The 21,199-nt window shown below is 35.5% G+C and overlaps 1 protein-coding gene across 1 annotated transcript in view; it reads right to left on the bottom strand.

Moving 5' to 3' along the window:
* Positions 1 to 4,832: 4,832 nt before the first annotated feature.
* Positions 4,833 to 21,199, bottom strand: part of LOC129046364 (disks large 1 tumor suppressor protein-like) — a 562,187-nt gene continuing 545,820 nt past the window's right edge. Inside the window, exons 5-6 of the mRNA XM_064575848.1 lie at positions 5,201 to 5,275; positions 4,833 to 4,916 (exon numbers count right to left, since the gene is read on the bottom strand). Of these exons, the coding sequence (XP_064431918.1) occupies positions 4,833 to 4,916; positions 5,201 to 5,275 (159 nt within the window). The remainder of the gene's footprint in view (positions 4,917 to 5,200; positions 5,276 to 21,199) is intronic.

Genomic DNA, 21,199 nt, shown 5'->3' with positions numbered 1-21,199 from the left:
TGACCTACCCTTTTCTTTTTTTTCTCTTACCACTTATCAAGCAATGACTATGTGCCAGGTTCTATGTTAACATGTTCTATGCATTATCACATGTAAATCTCAAAATATCCTGTTGCATGTATAAATTCAAGATAGATTAAGCAAAGTGTCCAAGGTCACATGACTAGTGAGTGGCAGAGTTTGTATTTTAACACAAATCTTAATCAATTTTAAAGTTTGCATATTTATTACCAAATATTGCATTTTCTGTCTTCCAAAATCCATCTCGAGGCAAATCTCCATCTCCATTCTGAACATTCATAGCTTTTTTTTTTTTTGAGAGACAGTGTCCAGGTGGGGGGAGGGGCAGAGAGAGAAGGGGAGAGAGAGAATCTTAAGCAGGCTCCATGCTCAGTGCAGAGCCTGACATGGGGTTCAATCTCACATCCTTAAGATCATGACCTGAGCAGAAATCAAGAGTCAGACACTTAACTGACTGAGCCACCCATGCACCCCATAGCTTTTTATATACAACATTTTATAGCATGTATTATCCAGCATAATGATTATTTACATGTATTGTTTCCTTCTCTATCTTGAAGAATCCAAGGGTTTACAACTTAAAAAATGTACTCAGTAAATGCTTCTTAAATGAGTAGATGAAATTTGATGTAGTCAGAATGCAATGTTCTAATTTGCAAATGTTAACATGATTTTTGAAAATACTTCACATATCGGGACACCTGAGTGGCTCTGTCAGTTAAGCGTCTGCCTTTGGCTCAGGTCATGATCCCAGAGTCCTAGGATCGAGTCCCACATCAGGCTCTTCCTTGCTCAGCAGGGAGTCTGCTTCTCCCTCTGCCTGCCGCTCCCCCTGCTTGTGCATACACACTCTCTCTCTCTCTCATATAAATAAATAAATTTTAAAAAGGAAAGAAAAATCTTCACATATCTATTTATGGGTGAATATTATATAACAAGAGAGATATACAGGTAAACAATATCCATGATAATCTCTATAATAGCAGGGACTTTATTTTTAATTCAGAAACACCTCTCATTGCATTATTTTTGAATTTCTAACAACTAAGTACTCAAATATGCAGAGAAACAAAGTGATTATTCTAGACAAATCGTATGTATTTATATATCATATTCCAAAAAATAAAATTACATATTATAGCCATTTCTAAGTAATGCCCAATAACTAAGGATTGTGTCTGGACATTCCTGAAAGTGATCAAATCCATGCATAAGCCATAGCCATACTGAGTGGTCCAGAGATTTATGCCCTGAAATGCACCAGCCACTCAAGCCTCCTGCAGTTGGTCGAGACTAACTTTCTTTGTTTCCAAATACCAGAAACTAATTCTGAGCCTAGTTCACTCCAGATTCAGAGATGTGCCTGTTTTCACCTGAGTCCCAGAACCTATGGGTCCCTTTTGATTTGCTTTAAGTGGCAGAGGTTCAGGTAACCACTGCTCATATATATATGACTATACAATGCAATTAAATTTGAAGTGTAGAGGTGAAGGAGGATATCACTCTAGTGCTTAATGTAGCCATATAAGGAGAGAGAAATAAAAAATAAAACTGTCATGCTTTTTGTTAGGGAAGATATTTCATTTACGGTTATTCAAAAAAATATAAATACGTCCATGTTTCTGTATAATTACTGAAGGTAATTATTCATCTTGAACCCTAATTTGTACAGGTTAGTAGTCCTGGCTACAAGGAAAAGTCTTTAAAATACCTCTTGGTCCCATTGCTACAGAGGTGTGGAGTGCCAAAAAAGAGAACATCTAGGAAGAGACTAAGCAAATAGTAATAGAAGCCATTTTCAAGGCAATATGGAGCTGGTGACAGGCATTTGCAGAGCAATTTGCAGAGAGAAGCATTCTTAAGAAAACCAATGATAAAAGCTCTGCACTTAAAACGAACCTGGGACAAATGCACACACAAAGACCAAGACGTTTTTGAAAAAAGTAATAAAGCCCAATTATAAGGATACAATCATTCCAGAGCAAAGCACCAAGGAATAAGAATAGAGTGTCGGGGAGAGAAATGTAGGAAACAATCAAGTGAACTTAAAAATACACAAAGATAACAGACTATTTATTATGAATGTAAATATGCATTAATTTATTTATAACCTGATTCAGTCAATGACAGATTTAGACAGACAAAACATTCTCTTAAATAGAGGAGGCTAAGATTTTTCTATTTCCTGAGAGATGAGAAAATGGAAATTAATACCAGAATGATTATATATATCATATGTATTTTTGTTTTATAAATATGCTTATGTTAGCCATATAATTAACTATTCATATTTCTTATTTTATAATGTGGATTAAGTCATTAACAAATTATTCTTTGGTCATTTTTTATGTACCCAAGTGATGTATATAATCAGATATTCGGAATAAATAGAACAGACTATTTCTATTACCAAATAGACTATTGGAAATTCTTAATGCTTCTTTCTCAGTGTTCTCAGTGCTTCTTTTTGTGTGAGACTACCACTCAGTATATAAACTCTATTGGGACCTTCTTAAGTGTTGCTGACTAGGGATATTAGTTAAGGTGGTTTTTTTTCATCTCTTTGGTTGCAAATACATCAAAAAACATTACACTCCCCCAAATAAACAAAATAAAACAAAACAAAACCTAGAATAACTTGGGGGAAATGTAACTAATTTATGGATTATCAGCAGATTATTGGGGCCTTTTCACAAAGTCAAAGAGAGATTTGAGTAAGCAGAACCTCAAAAGGACAGATAAAGAGCAGGTCTAAATATTTCAGCAGCTGAGGTTACAGATTATTTTCCAAACTACTGTCATTCATATGATTCAATACTGTTGACTACCAACTTGGTATCTCTCTAGTACAAATTCCAAATTCCCAGGAGAGAGAATCCAACTGGCCCAGCTGAGATGAGATATTTACCCCTAGATCAGTCAGGCATGGCCAGGGACAGACACATAGCCCAAACATGGCCACTGAAAGCCTACCTTTGTGGATCAGTGTTACTTACAGAGAAAACAGAATCATTATGGGTTGTCAACTCCTCTGGAAAGTGTCTGCCCCACTGGGAAATGTAATTACTTTTAAATAAACAGCAAAGGAAATCTATGAAACTAACAGCTCTTAATTCCATAGCAAATCAAGAAAAAAAATCTTTCTGATGTTCTCACCTGACCACAGAACTGAGAAGCAGACTATTTGGCATTTCTGACTTATGTTCTTCAGGAAGGGTCTTAAATGTAGTCATCTACTCAGTCACAAATGTCCTATAACATAAAGACCTAATCTGGGATTTGTAGATCCTAGAGGGTCCAGCTCTAAGGTAATAATGAAAGATGAATTATTTTTAATAATCCGAAAGACATAATTCTAATAATGGATTTACTTGCAATAAGACTGCACAAAATAACTGACATGTCAAATGTTTGGTATTTGGGGCTGAAATTATCGGTGTGGTAGAGGATCAGCTACTAATCAGAATTCTTATTGGTGTTACATATTGATTGTCTTTGATAAAATGGGAATACTATCTTATTTATCTTTGTACCTCCAGCAACAGGCATAGTACCTGACACAGCTGAATCAAACCACTAAATTTTGCCTAGTTTGAAACAAAATCCCTTAAAACACATCCTCAATGATACCCTGTAAAGGAAAAGTGTAAAATGACCCTTGAAGGAAAGAAATGGAAACCACCCACCTAGGAAGGTAAAATAGTATAATTACCTCTCTTCACCAACAAATATAAGAGTTGTAGATAATTTAATAAAACTTACTAAAGAGGAAATCAACAGATTGAAGACTCATTCATTGAACCTGCACTCACAGAGCACCTACCACATACCAGGGATTTACGTAGGTGTAGGTATACCAGGACCCTGAATAGCACAAGGTCTCTGGAGAAATAGACATACAAATCAGTAATTGTAAGATAATATCATCAGGGATACAATAGAAGGAGTGACTGATGAAGAAACAGAATTATTAAAACTCATCCTTTCTCTAGCATCAGCAGAGTCCCTTAGCATGCACTCCCCTCTGACCATCTGCTCACAAAAGTGTGACATTTTTATTCTCCAAGTCTCCAGCAAGTCTGGGCTGCCTCCGCACTGCAGGAATGCCTCCAAAATTTAGCATCATCATCTCTCCTTCATTGAAAGTGATCCCACCTTCTCCTCCTTCCACAGATAAACAAAAACAAGGAAAGAGCTTCATGCTCTTATGAATCTGAGTGAAAAGTAGGCTCCCCCAGGCCTACTGCATTAGAATGCAGTCATAAGTCACGTTATGATAGCCCAGCTACACCTTCCAGCAGCTTGTATCTGAACAAAAGACGAGGATATTTAAGAAGCTCTACATATCACTTTACATTGCTTGCAAGGTGGTTCAAATGAGGGGAATGCCCGAAAAGTAATTTTCAAATTCCTTGTCCCCATTACACACAAATTATTTTATAACAGGCAAACTGTCAGTTACAGTACACACATTTCCCAAAGGAACCACTGTCACATTTATCAGGCAATGCACGTATGGGAGAATATCCTACAAATCAGCCACTTTCTTCACTTCTTTTCTTTACGGTGTAGTAGAATGAGTTCATGAAAAGAGTTAAGGTGTCTGAGATCTATTCCCAGCTTTACAATTGATACACTATTCTTACTCCCTTTGCATTTAAATCTCCCATTGGTAATACAGGAATGATGACATAGTACCTGTTTGTTTCTAGGGCACTTGAAAATTCTCTGATAGAAGATTTCACACAAACGCAGAGACCATTATTATACCAGAAAGACGTGAAAATTGGAAATCCGCGTACTCATCACTATTAAACAGTCAACACAACAATGACAGAAGAGAAAGCATCCTTCTCTGAAGCATCTAAAATCAAGTATTGCTGAATATGCAGCTGCTGAAAAAAATACATGTGCAAATATATTCATTTTAATGACTGTCCAAATCTAAATCATCAATAATCCATTTAAATAAATCTTTGGCAAATTATCCTGACTCAAAAAAAATGCATAAATCCCTAATCACAGGTATTTCTTATAATGTAGAGCTTTCTGAAAAAAACATTCTCTTTTCTAGAATCTCAGGAAGGATTCTAGCCCATTCCACTAAGTTTGTTCCAAAATATAAAAATAATTCTCCTTTCATCTGGCCAATTTGGAATAATCAAATTATCAAACTTACAGTACAGTGGTGGACAGGCATCCAAGCAGGGGCTTCCACTGAACAATTCTGGGCTGGGCATTTGCCTTGGTTTTGCTGCAAATAAGTAAAAATGATGTTATATTTTATATATTACGTGCAGTGATATACACAAGCTGACATATTTATCATCAATGTGTTTATTACCTTATTTACAAGTATAGGAGAAGCCTTTGAGGATGATTTTTGGGTACAGTGCTGCAGAAAACTAGGTCTGTGATTTCTACTCTTATCAAAGCATAAGAAATCATCCTTTGCTTTTCCTATTACTCTAAAGACTGGATTTGGAGCACTAGGCTTCCTCAGCGGGTGGCCTTTCCTGGCTACAGCAGGACCCATCTGAGAACTCTCCTAACCCAGAGGCTCCCAGACAACACTGATACATGCTGTATCCGTGTGAGATCATTTTGGTCAAGGTACAGATAGACTTGTTTACTTGTCTCCCCTTCCTGATTGTGAACTAGGGGTGACGATTCTCTCTAGGGCATTTGATAGAACCCCAGAATGTACAGTCATACAGGATAGATCTTAGAGGTCTTTCTTGTCACATCAGAAAATGAGGTGAAAAGAAATCAAACAAAGAACATGGAGATTTGACATCATAAGCCATTTGCCAGGCACTTCTTTTTACATAAGAAATTTATCTCTAGCTAACCTATTCTTTTGTTGTAACTCTTATAAATTCATTTCTAATCAGCCTTTTAGAAAGAACGAAGTGCTTCCCTTTAACTAATAATACTGCTCAATCCCTATAATAAGGAGAACTGGTTAGTGTTAAAAAGGGGGAGGAGGTGATTTAAATAACAATCTTTTACCTTTTACGCTCAATTATAATATAAACAGGCTAATAATAAGGTTAGCAATAGTCATAAAAAACCTAGCTGTGATTTATTGAGCTACTAAATATGCTCTTGTTCTAGATCCATTATATTATCACTAGTCACCACAACAATATGGATAGCAGTATTATTATGCCCATTCTACAGGGGAATAAACTGAGGCTCAGAGAGGATAAGCAACTTGCCTAAAAGCTACCCTAGAAGAAAGGAGCCTAGCTGGGATTGCAGCAAGAATCTGACTGGCTCTCATGCCCATGCATGTTCCCTCTATGAGAAGCTGCTTCTGGTATTTTTCATTTTCTATCTGTTTAATGGGGCTTAAGACATGTCATCAACTAATGATTCCATGTTATCAATGATCCCAACATTTCTGACTTAACTAGAATAAAATATTGAATTCAGTACTTACACTAACAATTATTCTTTGTGATTTGTAAGCTTTTTAGAACAAACTTTATTTAGGTAATCTATTTTTAAGGCATCACTAAGCTCTGAAGTGCTGTTTGAGTGATTATTGATAAAGTCACCATAAAAATACACTTAGACCATCAATCTCCATGCTGAGTTTTCTTATTTAAATCAAAATATGACATATAGTACCAACAGGGTACCTAACGTACACTCAGCTGGTGTTAGATGACCACAATTTCAAGCTAAGCTCAACCATGTACTTGCAGCCATGAGCTGATCTGAGTCTTGGTAGTTACATCTGCAAAACAGTGTTAGTATTTTGCCTTATTCATACAAATTTTATTAGATGATACATATAAATTCACCTCAGATCATAACCATAATTTGCAAGGATGTTAATAGAACACACAAAGTAACAGGACAATCTTATCTTCCTTTTCTGATAGCTTAAGCCAGATAAATAAATATAATTTATCTACATATGAGGTTAAGCTTTTTGAAATTTGAAAATATTATTAAAATGCTAGTTAGGGCACCTGGGTAGCACAGTCAGTTAAGTGGCTGCCTTTGGCTTGGGTCATGATCTCAGGGTCCTGGGATCTAGCCCTGCACTGGGCTCCCTTCTCAGTGGGGAGCTTGCTTCTCCCTCTCCCTCTGCAGCTCCCTCTGCTTGTGCTCACTCTCTCTCTCTGTCAAATAAATAAATAAAATTTTTTAAAAATAATAAAAAATAAAATGTCAGTTATTATGATAGAGAACAAACTGAGGGTTGATGGAGGGAGGTAGTGGGGGATGGGCTAAAGAGGTGATGGGTATTAAGGAGGGCACTTGTGATGAGCACTGGGTGTTATATGTAAGTGATGAATCACTAAATTCTACTCCTGAAACCAATATTACGCTATATGTTAACTAACTAGAATTTAAATAAAAATTTGGAAGAAAAATAATGCTAGTTATTATTATTTCTAAACATGAGAATTCATACCAAACAATGTTAATGGTGAGGAATGTCTCCTTTGTAATAATTTATAATTGTTATTATTATTAATAGTAGTAAGCAACTTGTTTTATATCTAGATAGTGTTCATTTTTATGGAGCACATGACAAAGAGGTAAAGAATAATTGAGCTATGCCTCGGTGGAGGAATATAAGTACTCATAAAATGTGATGGGGGCTAAAATAAGGAGTGTTTGAATTGCCATGGATTCACAGCATGCAGTAAAGAAAGATGGAAATCTGTGTAAGTCTCTCTTACTCCATTACTACCTGAGTTTTGGATACTAAGACTTCCCATTAGTGTTTTAATCAAGCAGATTAACAATATGATTACATAGGGGCAGACACATAAAAAGGCCTACTGAAGACAGAAGCCACATGGACATAAATTATTATGCTTAGTGTGTGACCAAAAAAAAAAATATATAAGATCAGACTATAAGTTAGGATCTTGGATTTCAGTAGTGTTTCCATTAATCTATCTGTGAAACTTTGGGAAAGTTACTTTAAAACTTTAAACCTCACTTTTCTCATGTATAAAATAAGAGGGTTTTTATTAGATCCACAATTCAATGTGGGGAGAGGAAGTGTCATTCACCCATGGATCTTTTCTAAACCTCACATTCCTCCCAAGAATTTAATATGTTCCCTCTTCCAAAGGAGTGTACCCTCCAGTTGAAAACCCCTATCATTCTGATCTACTGTTACCATAAGATAGAGTTATTCCTCTGTGAGTTTGAGGTATAACAAAGGTTGAGAACTGCCAGTAGAGATGGTCTCACAAGAGCTTTCAACTCAAGTGTGGTTAAAACCCTAACCTTAGGTTTTACCTAAACCATCCTTCTAGTTTGAAAGAAGATAAAATCTAACAGGGGTCAAGGGAACTGCCACAGTAGGTAAAGTAAAGGGTTTAAAAATCTTTTTTCCCTTCAAGTTTTCATTCTCCTTCTTCAATATTGTTTCTAACATTTAATGTGGGCACTGTGGTCAGAAGAGTTTAGGGGTACCATCTATTTGGAAGATCCACACCCCTTACAAGGCCATTTAGAAAGAGAACAAATACTAGAGGAAAAGACACTCTCAACCTACCTTTAAGTTAATTCTTAAGCTAAAAATCAAGAGGGAATATTAGAATTCCCTAAAGGGCCAGCGCAGCTCTCCAAACAAGATTTTAAGATAAAAGATGGGTATTAAAAAGGGCACATACTGCATGGAGCACTGGGTGTTATATGCAAATAATGAATCACGGAACACTATATCAAAAACTAATGATGTAATGTATAGTGATTAACATAACATAATAAAATAAAATTTAAAAAAAAATTGGTGACAAATTAACCTCAAGACAGAGCTTTCCCTTCTCTTGCGTCCAACTACCCTGGATATTCATTCCTACAGATGTCGATATGTGACTTGATCAGGATTCAGGATCTGCAGTGCTAACCTTGGAAAACATGTTCTCTCAAGAGACAGAACTATCAATGGGTTTTGGTCTTTTTAAAATGCTATAGTGTTTAGACAGGTTGATGTCTCCAAGTCTCTCACCTTCCTTAGTTGTCTTTTTCTGACTGTAATATCTTGACATATTTCATTCTGGATTATCCTGTGCAAATGAGCCAGACATGCTGGACAATTACACCTCAGATTGATTATGTAAATACATAACTACAGAGGATTTGAATAGTGACAAACACTTGGCAAAGAAAACTGAAGATCTTGTACCCAATGAATCCCATCTCCAGAAAGAGTGAGGATTTTTTTGAATATCAGCAGTTTATGTCTGTTAGAGTGCTTTGGAGTTTACAAAGTACTCATATAGACCTTTTAGTCATTTAATCCTCCAAACAAGTTTGTGTGTGGCAGGGTGAGAACTGATTCATCCAAACAAAATTTTAACCTAATGTTTTATTCAAAACAGCATGTTTTTCTGAAAGCAGAGAACAAGCTGAAAGGTTCTATTGTAATAGTCATAGTAAAATAATTCTTGTAATCAGAGAGTTTTTTCCTGGGCTGAGAACTGTCTCATGATAGTACCGTACACATAATCATTAATTCCTTTACCCATCCACTCATTTATCAAATAAGCATTATGTGGAAGAAACCATGCTAACTATATAGGGAGACATAAATTTAAAGACATAAAAATTTAAATAATTATTCTTTCTTCAAAGAGCTCCCAAACTTTTAGGAGATATACTATAGCATGTTACATTTAAAACAGGGTTAAGGGCTGCCTCGGTGGCTCAGTCAGTTAACCGTCCAACTCTTGATTTCAGCTCAGGTTATGATCTCAGGGTCATGAGATTGAGCCCCGCATTGGGCTCCATGCTCAGTCGGGAGTCTGCTTCTCTCACTCTCTCCTCCTTTCCCTCTGCCCCTGCCCCTGCTTGTGCTCTCTTTCTCTCTAAAATAAATAAATAAATCTTAAGGGGGAAAAAAAAAAAACAGGGTTAAATGACCATTCATTCATTCATTTAGTTGGTCAACATTCGTTGAAAAATTGGTATGTGCCAGCTACTGTATTAGGAATAAGGATATACTCTGTCTAAAAGAAGTTCTGAGTCTAAGGGAAAAAAAATGACCTCATAAGCATGCAATTATAAAGCAATATTATTGATATGATATAAATAAAACATGACATGGGCCAATCAAAAAGATCCATCTTACCCATTTTGGGGGCAGGAATAAAGGACGAGAAAAGGTTATGAAAAATTGTATGGAGAAATTCAGGACAAAGGTAAGAGTACTGAACTCTAAATAAGGAAGGGCTTTACAGAGTAAATACTTCAGTTTTCCAGTAAAGCTTTTAGGAGGGGAAAGGATGAGCAGATGGCCTTTGAGATAAAGGTGCACCATGCACCATCTTATAGTGTTGAATTAAGGTATTCTAGGACTTGGTCAGAAAGTGCCTTGATTCTGGGCCTCAGAAACCTAGAATTGAGGTGAAAGAATTGTGCTATGCTACATGGACAGCCGACTTCTGTCTTCCCCTCATTTATCTCTACTTCACAGGGGGTGCATGGACAACAGGTTGTCGGACAAATAAGTCCTAAGAAGGAGTGGACAGACCTAGATGGATCCATTCCTAGTCCTATACAAAACACAAGAGGCTCAGGGTGCCTGGGTGGCTCAGTCAGTTAAGCATCTACCTTTGGGTCAGGTCATGATCCCAGAGTCTCAGGGTCAAGTTCTGTGTGGGGCTCCCTGCTCAGCAGGGAATCTGCTTCTCCCTCCACCCCTCACCCTGCTCCTGCTCTCTTTCTCTCTCTCTCAAATAAATAAATAAAGTCTTAAAAAAAAAAAAAAATAAGAGGCTCTCCTGAGTTGAGTCTTTGGAATAGTACTTGAGATGCCTTTCTCATCTTTTTTGAAACTCTCAGGTGCTTGACAGGTGAGGAAACAGACATGAAAACATGATGTTCAAATGGTAAAACTAAGTGGTTTTTTGCACGGCTGAAATAAAATGACATGTAATAATTTTTGTGCAAATGAACTGTGAACTGTAAGGTACTTTATAAATGTGATGAGTAATTATATTTACAGCGTCAATTATTATAAACATTAATATAATATTTACAAATTAATTCTTCTTTTTAAAATGATTAGAAAACACATTTTCTGATTTCTAGTTCAATATATGCTCCAGCACATCGAGAGTTAAGGGAATTTCCCAGAAAATTGAAAAAAAAAAATACAAAACTCCCAGGATGCATCCAAATTAACAATTTTATAGAAATATAGTTATAGATACAAAATATGAATATACACAGACATAGAAGGTGTGAATCTACATATATACATAAATGTTTATATATACACATGTATATAAATAATTTGAGCAAATAAAGGTTTCATCCAGTTATTTTCTTTATTTGCCATAAAAAATGTGTAATTTTAGAGTAAGTTGTTAAAGAAAAGGAGAAAATCGAATTTTGCTAGGCGCAAAAATATAGTATAGGCACAAAATGTTACATTGGTAATCTTGTCTAAGACATCAAGATATGACAAAAATGAGATTCCAAAGGAGGTGCTATAATTTCAAAGGAAATTACCAAGAACTACTTTCAGGTCTCTGAACCCTTATCTATAATGAAGTTATATAAGGGTTATGTGTTTGGAGATTTATAAAGGGATTTATTTGCAGAGGGGCAAAGGGGGGTGTGGGAATCTCATTTTTCTCTTAAATTAGTGAATGAGGTTTCAATGGGCCTACACCTAGGCTTGATATAACTTCCTTGAATTTGAGAGGCCAGTATCCTGGGATCCAACTCCCACCTGAAAAATTTAACGAGTGAGATAACATGGCAAATTGGTTATTGCCTCAGGAGAAGTGGTTTCATTTGGGACAGCCTGCACTTTCAAAGTTTGTCAAAACAAAACAAAACAAAACAAAACAAAAGCCATCCTGGAGCCATTGTGATGCCTGCCAAGAGAACTGCACTGCTGAAAAACCTGGGGCTAAAGAAATACATCATCCACATTACAGAAGATTTACTCAGAGAGGTCCAGAAGGGAAAACTCCCTAAGACCCACAACAGGGCTCAGGAGAGACAGGGTCTGGAACCAAACTGCCTGGGTTAAAATCCCAGATCCATCTTTTACTGGCAAGGTGACACTGGGCAAGTTGCTTAACTTCCCTTTGCCTCAGTTATGAAGATTAAAGGAATTACTACAAGTAAAGCACTTAGAACTATTCCTATACACAATCATCACTATGTAAGTGCTAGCTATTTTCTTTGTATTTGTTATTATTATCTTTATTATTCCATGTCAGTTTCAGATAGCAAAAAAGTAAGATAATCCCAATCCAATAAGAACTTTCTCCTTTCTTATTTTTACTTCCCTCTCATGCTCCAAACCTGGAAGGATGAATAACTAGCAAATGGAGAAGAAAAGCATCCTGTCTTATCTGAAGATCCCATAGTAGGGAAGAGAAAATCTTATATCTGAAGAAGTGTTCGGAGTTATGATTAATATTTGGAACTGGACAATTTTAACCACTAAATTGAATCTGTATTTGTGATTTTAAGTGATTGTAGGACTTTTAATTCCTTGCAAATAACTGGAAATTCATGGGAAGTAATGGGACCGCTCGAGTTTTCATCTAGGGATGAAACAGGGTAGGGATTACTGACACTAAGAAGTATTAGGCAAAAAATGGAGAGCCATTAAAGTGGCTTCCATCATTACATCCCATAAGTCTTGTTTATCCAATGTATCAATTACAGATGCAAAACATATTCATGATTACTGTTAACCTTTTCATTCAGTTTTGGACATAATTCTTCATAATCCTTCAATACCTGATTTCATCCCTTCCTGGGCTTGTCTTTCTACTTGCTTCCTTTTATTTTCTCAGGTTTCAAAGATGTTTAAAATAAGTTGGCCTAATTTGTTTCCGAGGAAATCCTTACTAAGACTGAAGCCATGCTGTGGGGGTCATGCACTTGCCTCCTCTGTAAATGAAAATGCTGCTGACCCATTCTCTACAGATGCTGAGAATGAGGGTTTTTCAGTGGCAATGCTGAGTCACATTCACGCTTTCCAAAATCCCTTGTGACTCCAGGCAAGCATTTGCCCAGGTTAGCAAAGGTGTGATCAGTGGTTAGCTAGTCCATAAAAGGATTAAACACTCTAGGTTAAAATAATATTGTAACCATCTGGTTACCTGGATTAATTAACTCTGATGAGTGAGACTGGCTCTGAATTCTCAGGCTGGTGACATTTAAAGATGTATTATACATGAGAGCTACTGTTACTGTTGTAACTTGACACTGCATGGTATCAATGAAGATAGGGCCCCAGGACTTAGATTCAGAAGGCATTTTCTCCATATATAATAAAATCATATTTACTGAGCACGTATTAGATGCCAGGCATTTGATATGTATTGTTAGTTCATTCTTTTATCATGTTAACGCTGAAAGGTTGTAGAGAAGGGTGTTTAATACTATGAGGAATCCACTGGACCTGAATTAGAATGCCAGAGTTTTTACTTTCTGGATCTGGAACTTTAGATAAGTTTCTTAGTCTCTGTGAGTTTTGGTTTTCTCATCTATAAAGTGGGAAGAGAAATACCATTTTAAGGATTATTATAAGGATTATATAAGATAATACTTGTACTATATTTAGCCCAGGGTCTAGTACATACTCTAACAGTATTAAGATAAATATGTTTATATTATATAAATATTAATATTTATCTCATTAATCAGGGATTAACTAACTCCTCCAAGCCTATTTTCTCACCTCTGCATATAAAATAATAATATTTATCTCACAAGATCACTATGAAAATTAAATGAGAAAAAGTACAAGAAAGTACTTAGCAAACATGGGGAATTTTAAAGGTAAGTTTAAGTCTCAGTTGAAAAGAATATCTGAAATACTACAGTTTTAAGATAACTGAATTTGGGAGCCAGAATTGACTATGAAGTCTGGAATCACATACTTGAAATCATTGGTCTGTAAATATTTCTAAAAAATATATTAAGTGTTTTAACATTTTGTGGCAGTATGTCCTAATACTGCCTGAAGCTCTAGAATACTTTGGAAGTTGAATTATTGCTATGCAGAGTTAGATACAATAGAATAATTTAAGCCTCTAACTACAAGATTTAAAAACATAGTCTTGCAAAATACTTTAAATATCATTAATATTTACATGTTGTCTCTGAATCCTACTGACAACAAAACAAGACAGGAAGAATGGACTACATTTGTACCTTTCTCCTTGCAAGAAACAAACTTTAGATGTCATGTATTACTCCGGTCAAAGAATATTCTTCATTGGCAGATCTTATCTATTTTAAACTACAAACTCATGGAAACAAAGCCTGTGATTTCTAAAATAAACTGCATTTTTCTTTCTGACACATTTTTAAGTTCATCTGTAAAAAATACCTTCCTTGATTTAATAGCTAATAAATATCTAAAATTTCAAGTCCACAAAATAAGGTCCATACTTTGAGGAAAGAAAGGCCATTCAGAAACAAGATCAAAGCAATTCATTTCTATTCTCACTGCTACCATAGAGACAAAGAAAAAAAAGTGACGAGTTTTAGCCTACTTAATTCTTCTTGAAATTTATAATTAACTACATGTGAAAGGGGACAATTACCATATTTCCAAAGAATAAAGGATTAAAAAAATTGAGCTTTTGATAAGACATAATTACAACCTATTAAATATGCAATTCATATCAATTTGTTCTTATAATCTTCTCAAGTTTCAAAAAATGCATATACGTTGGACAGCGTTTTCTGAAAAATATACATGGAATGTCATCAGTTTAAAGGTACACAGTTCTCTCTGATAGAGGTTTTTTTTCTCAGATAATCAAAATTCTGGCAAAACTTAACACAAAGTAAAGGGGTTGATTGATATTATTTTTGTATGTGCCTTGTCTTCCTGACACCTATGAATATATATTTTTGGACAAATGTTAATCAAGAATGTGCAGGCTTTTGTAGATCAGGTGCCATAGCCAACATCAAGCAGTCAGCCAGGAAGAACTAGCAATTAGACCTGTCCTCGATTTAAATAGAACTTCAGATTGCCGAGTAAATTACATGTGTATTACTTAAGGACAGTTTTATTTTAAAGGACTAGCAAGAAAGCACTGTATCTTGAAATCCTAGGAGATTCATAACAAAGACCAGAGAAGAAGGATTTGTTTTGCTAAAAATATATGGTTTTATTTCTGGTAACTTTAGCAAATGATTTTCAAATACTTTTTATCAGCAAGAATAGAACTCTTCTTCACATTTTCTAATTAGAACCATTATTGTGGGATATCATAAAAATAACATGATACATTATAGATCTCTGTATAAAAACATAAAATACAGAAAAAGGTTTTTTTAATTAACAGTTTTTGAACTATGTTTTATGCAACAACCAAAATTCTTGCTAGTGTAGATAATAAATGGTATGATTCATACCTTATGATTTGATTTTGGGATTTTTTTTTTTTTAATGTGAGTAAGTGGTCTTCAGGGAGAATCTCTATTGCTGACTATATTGCTACCTGGAAAAGTGGTATATTTGATTATTTTGACGCATTCTGTCTAGGGGTCTCAGAATAATTTTAAGGAAATATTTGAAAGTGCCTAAATTTTTAACTCAGATCTCTGCCACAGAATACCATAAGATCCATTTGGGACGCCTCTTGCATAGTGCTGATATCTGTGGTTAGTTGGACAAATTCCAAGTAATAATCATTATTATAGGTTTTTTTGTTTCCTTTTGGAGGTTATGTGGGGGAAAACCAGTCAAAGGTACTGATACACTTTTTTCTCTAAAATGTAAAACAATATAAAAAAATAAAACAAAACCAAAAACAAATAGCAGAATTGCTGTGAACTCCCATTCTTTTCCTAGAGAAGTTTGTATCCTGAAAGCTGAGGGCAACATAATGCATCCTGATTTGGGAAGAAAAGAAAAATAAAAAGTCTCTTTCAATTCTTTAATTCTTCAATTCATTCATGACCTCACAATTTAGGACAATAAAGTCATTTTTAAAATTTTCTATAGTATAGCTTTCAGACAAATTTTAAATTTTTATAGTAAAAATATACTGTATAATAAAAATATACTGTATAGTAAAAAAATTACTATACCTTTACAATATATTTATGGCAAATATATACATGCTATAAAGTCAAACAATCTTCCCCAAAACAAGATTAAATATCATACTATATAAAATCTCTGTGAAGTTAAATGGAAATGAGTCGGCATTCTTTCCTCAATCCGAAAACCTGATCTGACTGCTTTAGCTTTTGTTTAATAAAACTGTGCTATTGACTTATAAGTATTTTTATACTTGAATTTTAGAAGTTTAAATGATGATCTTTATAGCTGGTTTATCATAGATGTGATCCAGTTGCCATTTTTCTTGGTGTGTGGTAAAGACTTTTATCTCTTTTAGTCCATTTCTCTTACATTAAAATGACATTTCAAATGTCATTTCAGGCCCAGCAACCATTCATAGATTAAGTTCACCAAGTGCCTGTCTGTCAACTGAATAATCTATCCGGCAGAGTACAAAGATATCTTTTACATGTATGTATGTATGTATGTATAGTATGTATTGTAAGGTGCACATTATATACACCTGTGTATATGTGCATATACATATGTGTGTATATACATATACATGTGTAAGTGTGTGTGTGTAAGTTGCAGGAAGGAAGCACTTCATTCTTTTACACATATTCAATAATGCAATATCTATCAAATGCTTGTTAAATAAAAGAATCAGTCAACACTTATGGTATACCTTCCAGCGCCATACTAAGTGGTTGGCTATCAATATAACTAAGTACTTGTCCCCTCCCCCCATCTTCAGAGTTCACATTCTAGCAAGAGGCAGACACAGTAAAAATTAATTGTACAACTAGATAATGGCTATTACATAGATACAGACATTGTATTGAAGACATGGAGAATGACTGGCTAAGTCTGGTAGGACAGTTATCAAGGAAGGCACTTATGTAGGAATCTGCATTTAAGCTAAGCCTTAGAAGTCAAGAAGAGGCTTATTAGGTAAGCATCAGACTAGAGAGTTGAGAGGCATTCTAGGCATAAAGTAAAGCATGTAGAAATGGGAGAAAGGAATTCAGATTATTTGGGGAAACAAATGTAAGTGGCTATAGTTCAAGTTAGTTCATGAAGGATGGGGGAATCTGAGATCCGAAAGTTAGGCAAGGGTCCAAACATAGAGGGCTATGTATATGAGGTCAAGCTATGCAAACTTCATCCTCCAGGTCATTGCTTCTCACAACTTAATGTGAAACATCAACTAGAGATGTTACTAAAATGCAGGTTCTGACTCAGTAGTTCTCACATGGGGCTTGAAATTCTGCATGTCTAACAAGCTCTGAAGGGATGCCGCTGCATCTGGTCAACAGATCACACTTTGAATAATGGGACAGTAGGGTACAGGAAACCCTTAAGGGTTTTAACTAGAATTACAACATACATACAAATTATACACACACACACACTGTGTGTGTGTATATATATATACACATAACATATACATACATATAAATATACATATTTGTATGTATATTTCTTAAGGAAGATCTCAGCAGTGTGGAAAATGTATAAAGGGTGGGAGGATGGGCAAAGTAAGAATGAATAAGAATTAGGACACACTGGGATTTAGGAAAAAAATAAGAATTAAGAATCAAGATCAACTCCCACATTTCATAACTGAGATAATGAAATACTACCCACTGAGCAGAGAACAGAGTAGGAGAATGATCTATTCTCGGAGGGCTCCAGAGAGTGGACATTTTCCTGGAACTTTTGACTTAAGTTTACTTAACGGGTAAATAAAATTTTAAATTTCAAAGAATTTTTTCATTTACTGCAAACCAATTTTTCACAAAACCTGTTGTCCCCTGAAAGGTTAGTTCAAGAATTGAATTACTTATATACAAAGAAATGGATATGTGTGGGTAGATGTTTAGAATAGAGGAATTTGGAGAGAGGGCTATTTTCAGAGGATTTCAAATCCTGTACTAATTTTGAGTATACACTGGAAGAAAAGGTTAAAACATTTGGTCTCTTTCTCTCACAAATAAATACCTATGAACCTGGGAAATATTCACTAAAACCAGAAGAAATTCCCACCACCATGACTACACCACAAAATTTGCTACTAAGTAGTAAGTGGCTAATTGAATTAATGATTTTACTATGAACCTTATTCTTAAATGTCAGATTCCTCAAAAAAGAGATAAAGGAAAAGGAAGATGAGAAGGAATAAAAACATAAACAGCTATTTGGTGACTATATGTAATGTACAGTTGCTATACTAAGACCTATGTGTTTATTTGTACTAGCTGTTCCCTTTGTCTAGAATGCTTTACCCCAAGATCTTCACAAAGCTAGTCCTTTCAAATGCCCAGAACTTTTTTCAGAGAGGACATTCCTGTCTATCTAGAGTAGCCCTTGTCCCTTTGTACACTCATCCAGTTTTCTACATTCTATTTCTCTGTCTTTTAAATTATAGCAGTTATTGTTATCTATAATTATGCTTATTATTTGTGTGCCTATTAATGGCCAGTCTCCTTGCTCTATAATGTAAGTTCTATGAGAGCAGGGATGTTTGTTCAATTTACTCACGGTTATATCTGCACTGTTTAATACTACCTGACACACAGTATGCACTCAGTAAATATTTGTGGAAGTAATGAATATTGCAATTTATCCTCACAACAACACTTTGAAGTGCTTATTGTTACTTCATTTCATAAATATGGAAACTGAGATTTAGGTAAATTAGGTAATTTATTCCTGACAACAGAACCAATAACCTAAAGCAAGGATCTATCTGATTCCAAAGGCTGTGCTTCCATTATTCTGTGCTGTCACTCTAAGCCAAACTCAGTGGTGCATGCCAACAGCTGTCTACCTGCCCAATGCTCACTTCTCTGAGAGACCTCAGACATGTCTGGCCAATTTGCCAGGGTCACTGTAATTAGCATAAAATTAGTTCTAATACATATATGAATATAGCTCTCATTTTCTCCACCATACAGTAGTAATGCTATTGGTAATAAAAGATCCCAGTTTACTCTAGGATTTCCTCCTTTCAACAGTAATAGTCATCCTTTCCATGTATAAAGTATTTTATATTTTTCAAATATATAAACTCAATTGATTGTGTACAATAATGCTGTGAAGGAAATATAGATAAACCATTAGTATTACCACCATTTCAGACTAGAGAAAAAAAGCCTCAGGAAAGGTAAACTGAATTGACTAAGATTACTAAGATTACTAATATAATAAGTGGCAAACACAAGTCTATAACTTCACTTTCTCAACCTTGGTCCAATGGACACGCCCAAACTGCCTTTGGTGAAACATACATCCATGCAATGAGATGGGTTTCTCAAGCAACTTTAATTATGGTAAACTCCTTTAAGAAAATTTTATCTATAAATATGCAGATCAAATAAGGGACACATAATAAAAAAAAGTGATAATTTTTTTTTAATTTATAAAGAGTTGTGTGATTTATTTCAAATTTGAGCACAATAAATGTGTTTAAATATCATTTGATTTGTACTTGTTTCCTTTACAAACCCACATTTGTCTGATAAAATAAGATTTATCTAAAGGTCTTCCAAAGGACAATGCTCTCAGACTCCTAGTTCTTCACAGCACATGTGGCTTTCCTCAAAGTGTCAAAAGATGACTGATCAAACAGAGAAAGACATGTATCATATGATCTCACTGATATGAGGAATTCTTAATTGCAGGAAACAAACTGAGGGTTGCTGGAGTGGGGGGTGGGGTGGGAGGGATGGGGTGAATGGGTGATAGACACTGGGGAGGGTATGTGCTCTGGTAAGCGCTGTGAATTGTGCAAGACTGTTGAATCTCAGATCTGTACCTCTGAAACAAATAATGCAATATATGTTAAGAAAAAAAAAAAAAGAAGAAGAAGAAGGTAGCGGGAGGGGAAGAATGAAGTGGGGGAAATCGGAGGGGTAGACGAACCATGAGAGACAATAGACTCTGAAAAACAAACAGGGTTCTAGAGGGGAGGGGGGTGGGAGGGTGGGTTGGCCTGGTGGTGGGTATTGAGGAGGGCACATTCTGCATGGAGCACTGGGTGTTATGCACAAACAATGAATCATGGAACACTTCTTCTAAAACTAATGATGTAATGTATGGGGATTAACATAAGAATAAAAAAAAAAAAGAGGACTGATATTGTGAATAATACCCATCAGGTATATTATGGCAAACAGGTTTGGCAGAGAAGACCATTTACTACAGATGTATAACAAAATGGCTGGTGTGATACATAAAATAAAATTTTACTTCATTCTATAAGTTTACTTTCATAGGCCAAGGATATGTATCCAAAACACTACATACTATAACTAATTCTGAGTAATTTTAAATTAACCATTATATGAATGCATTATTTTTATTTAATTAGGTGTTTAGGTAGAGAAGGAACAAAATCCAAAATATAGTATCAAGAGTATGTTTCAAATGGCCAACAGACACATGAAAAAGTGCTCAACATCGCCCGGCATAGGGAAATCCAAATCAAAACCTCAATGAGATCCCACCTCACACCAGTCAGAATGGCTAAAATTAACAAGTCAGGAAATTACAGATGTTGGCAAGGATGCAGAGAAAGGCGAACCCTCCTACACTGTTGGTGGGAATGCAAGCTGGTGCAGCCACTCTGGAAAACACTATGGAGGTTCCTCAAAAAGTTGAAAATAGAGCTACCATATGATCCAGAGCAATTGCACTACTGGGTATTTACCCCAAAGATATAAATGTAGTAATCCGAGGGGGTATGTGCACCCCGATGTTTATAGTAGCAATGTCCACAATAGCCACACTGTGGAAAGAGCCAAGATGTCCATTGACAGATGAATGGATAAAGAAGCAGTGGTATATATATAAAATGGAATATTATGGAGCCATCAAAAGGAATGAGATCTTGCCATTTGCAACAACGTGAATGGAACTGGAGAGTGTTATGCTGAGCGAAATAAGTTCAATCAGAGAAAGACATGTATCATATGACCTCACTGATATGAGGAATTCTTAATCTCAGGAAACAAACTGAGGTTTGCTGGAGTGATGGGGGGTGGGAGGGATGGGGTGGCTGGGTGATAGACAGGGGGGAGGGTATGTACTATGGTGAGTACTGTGAATTGTGCAAGACTGTTGAATCACAGATCT

Source organism: Mirounga angustirostris, unplaced genomic scaffold, assembly GCF_029215605.1.
Source record: "Mirounga angustirostris isolate CCGP_5_RB_7025 unplaced genomic scaffold, mMirAng1.0.hap1 SCAF_13, whole genome shotgun sequence".
Classification (NCBI taxonomy): Eukaryota; Metazoa; Chordata; class Mammalia; order Carnivora; family Phocidae; genus Mirounga; species Mirounga angustirostris.
Note: the sequence above shows the minus strand (reverse complement) of the source record. Positions and strands in the feature narration are given on the sequence as shown.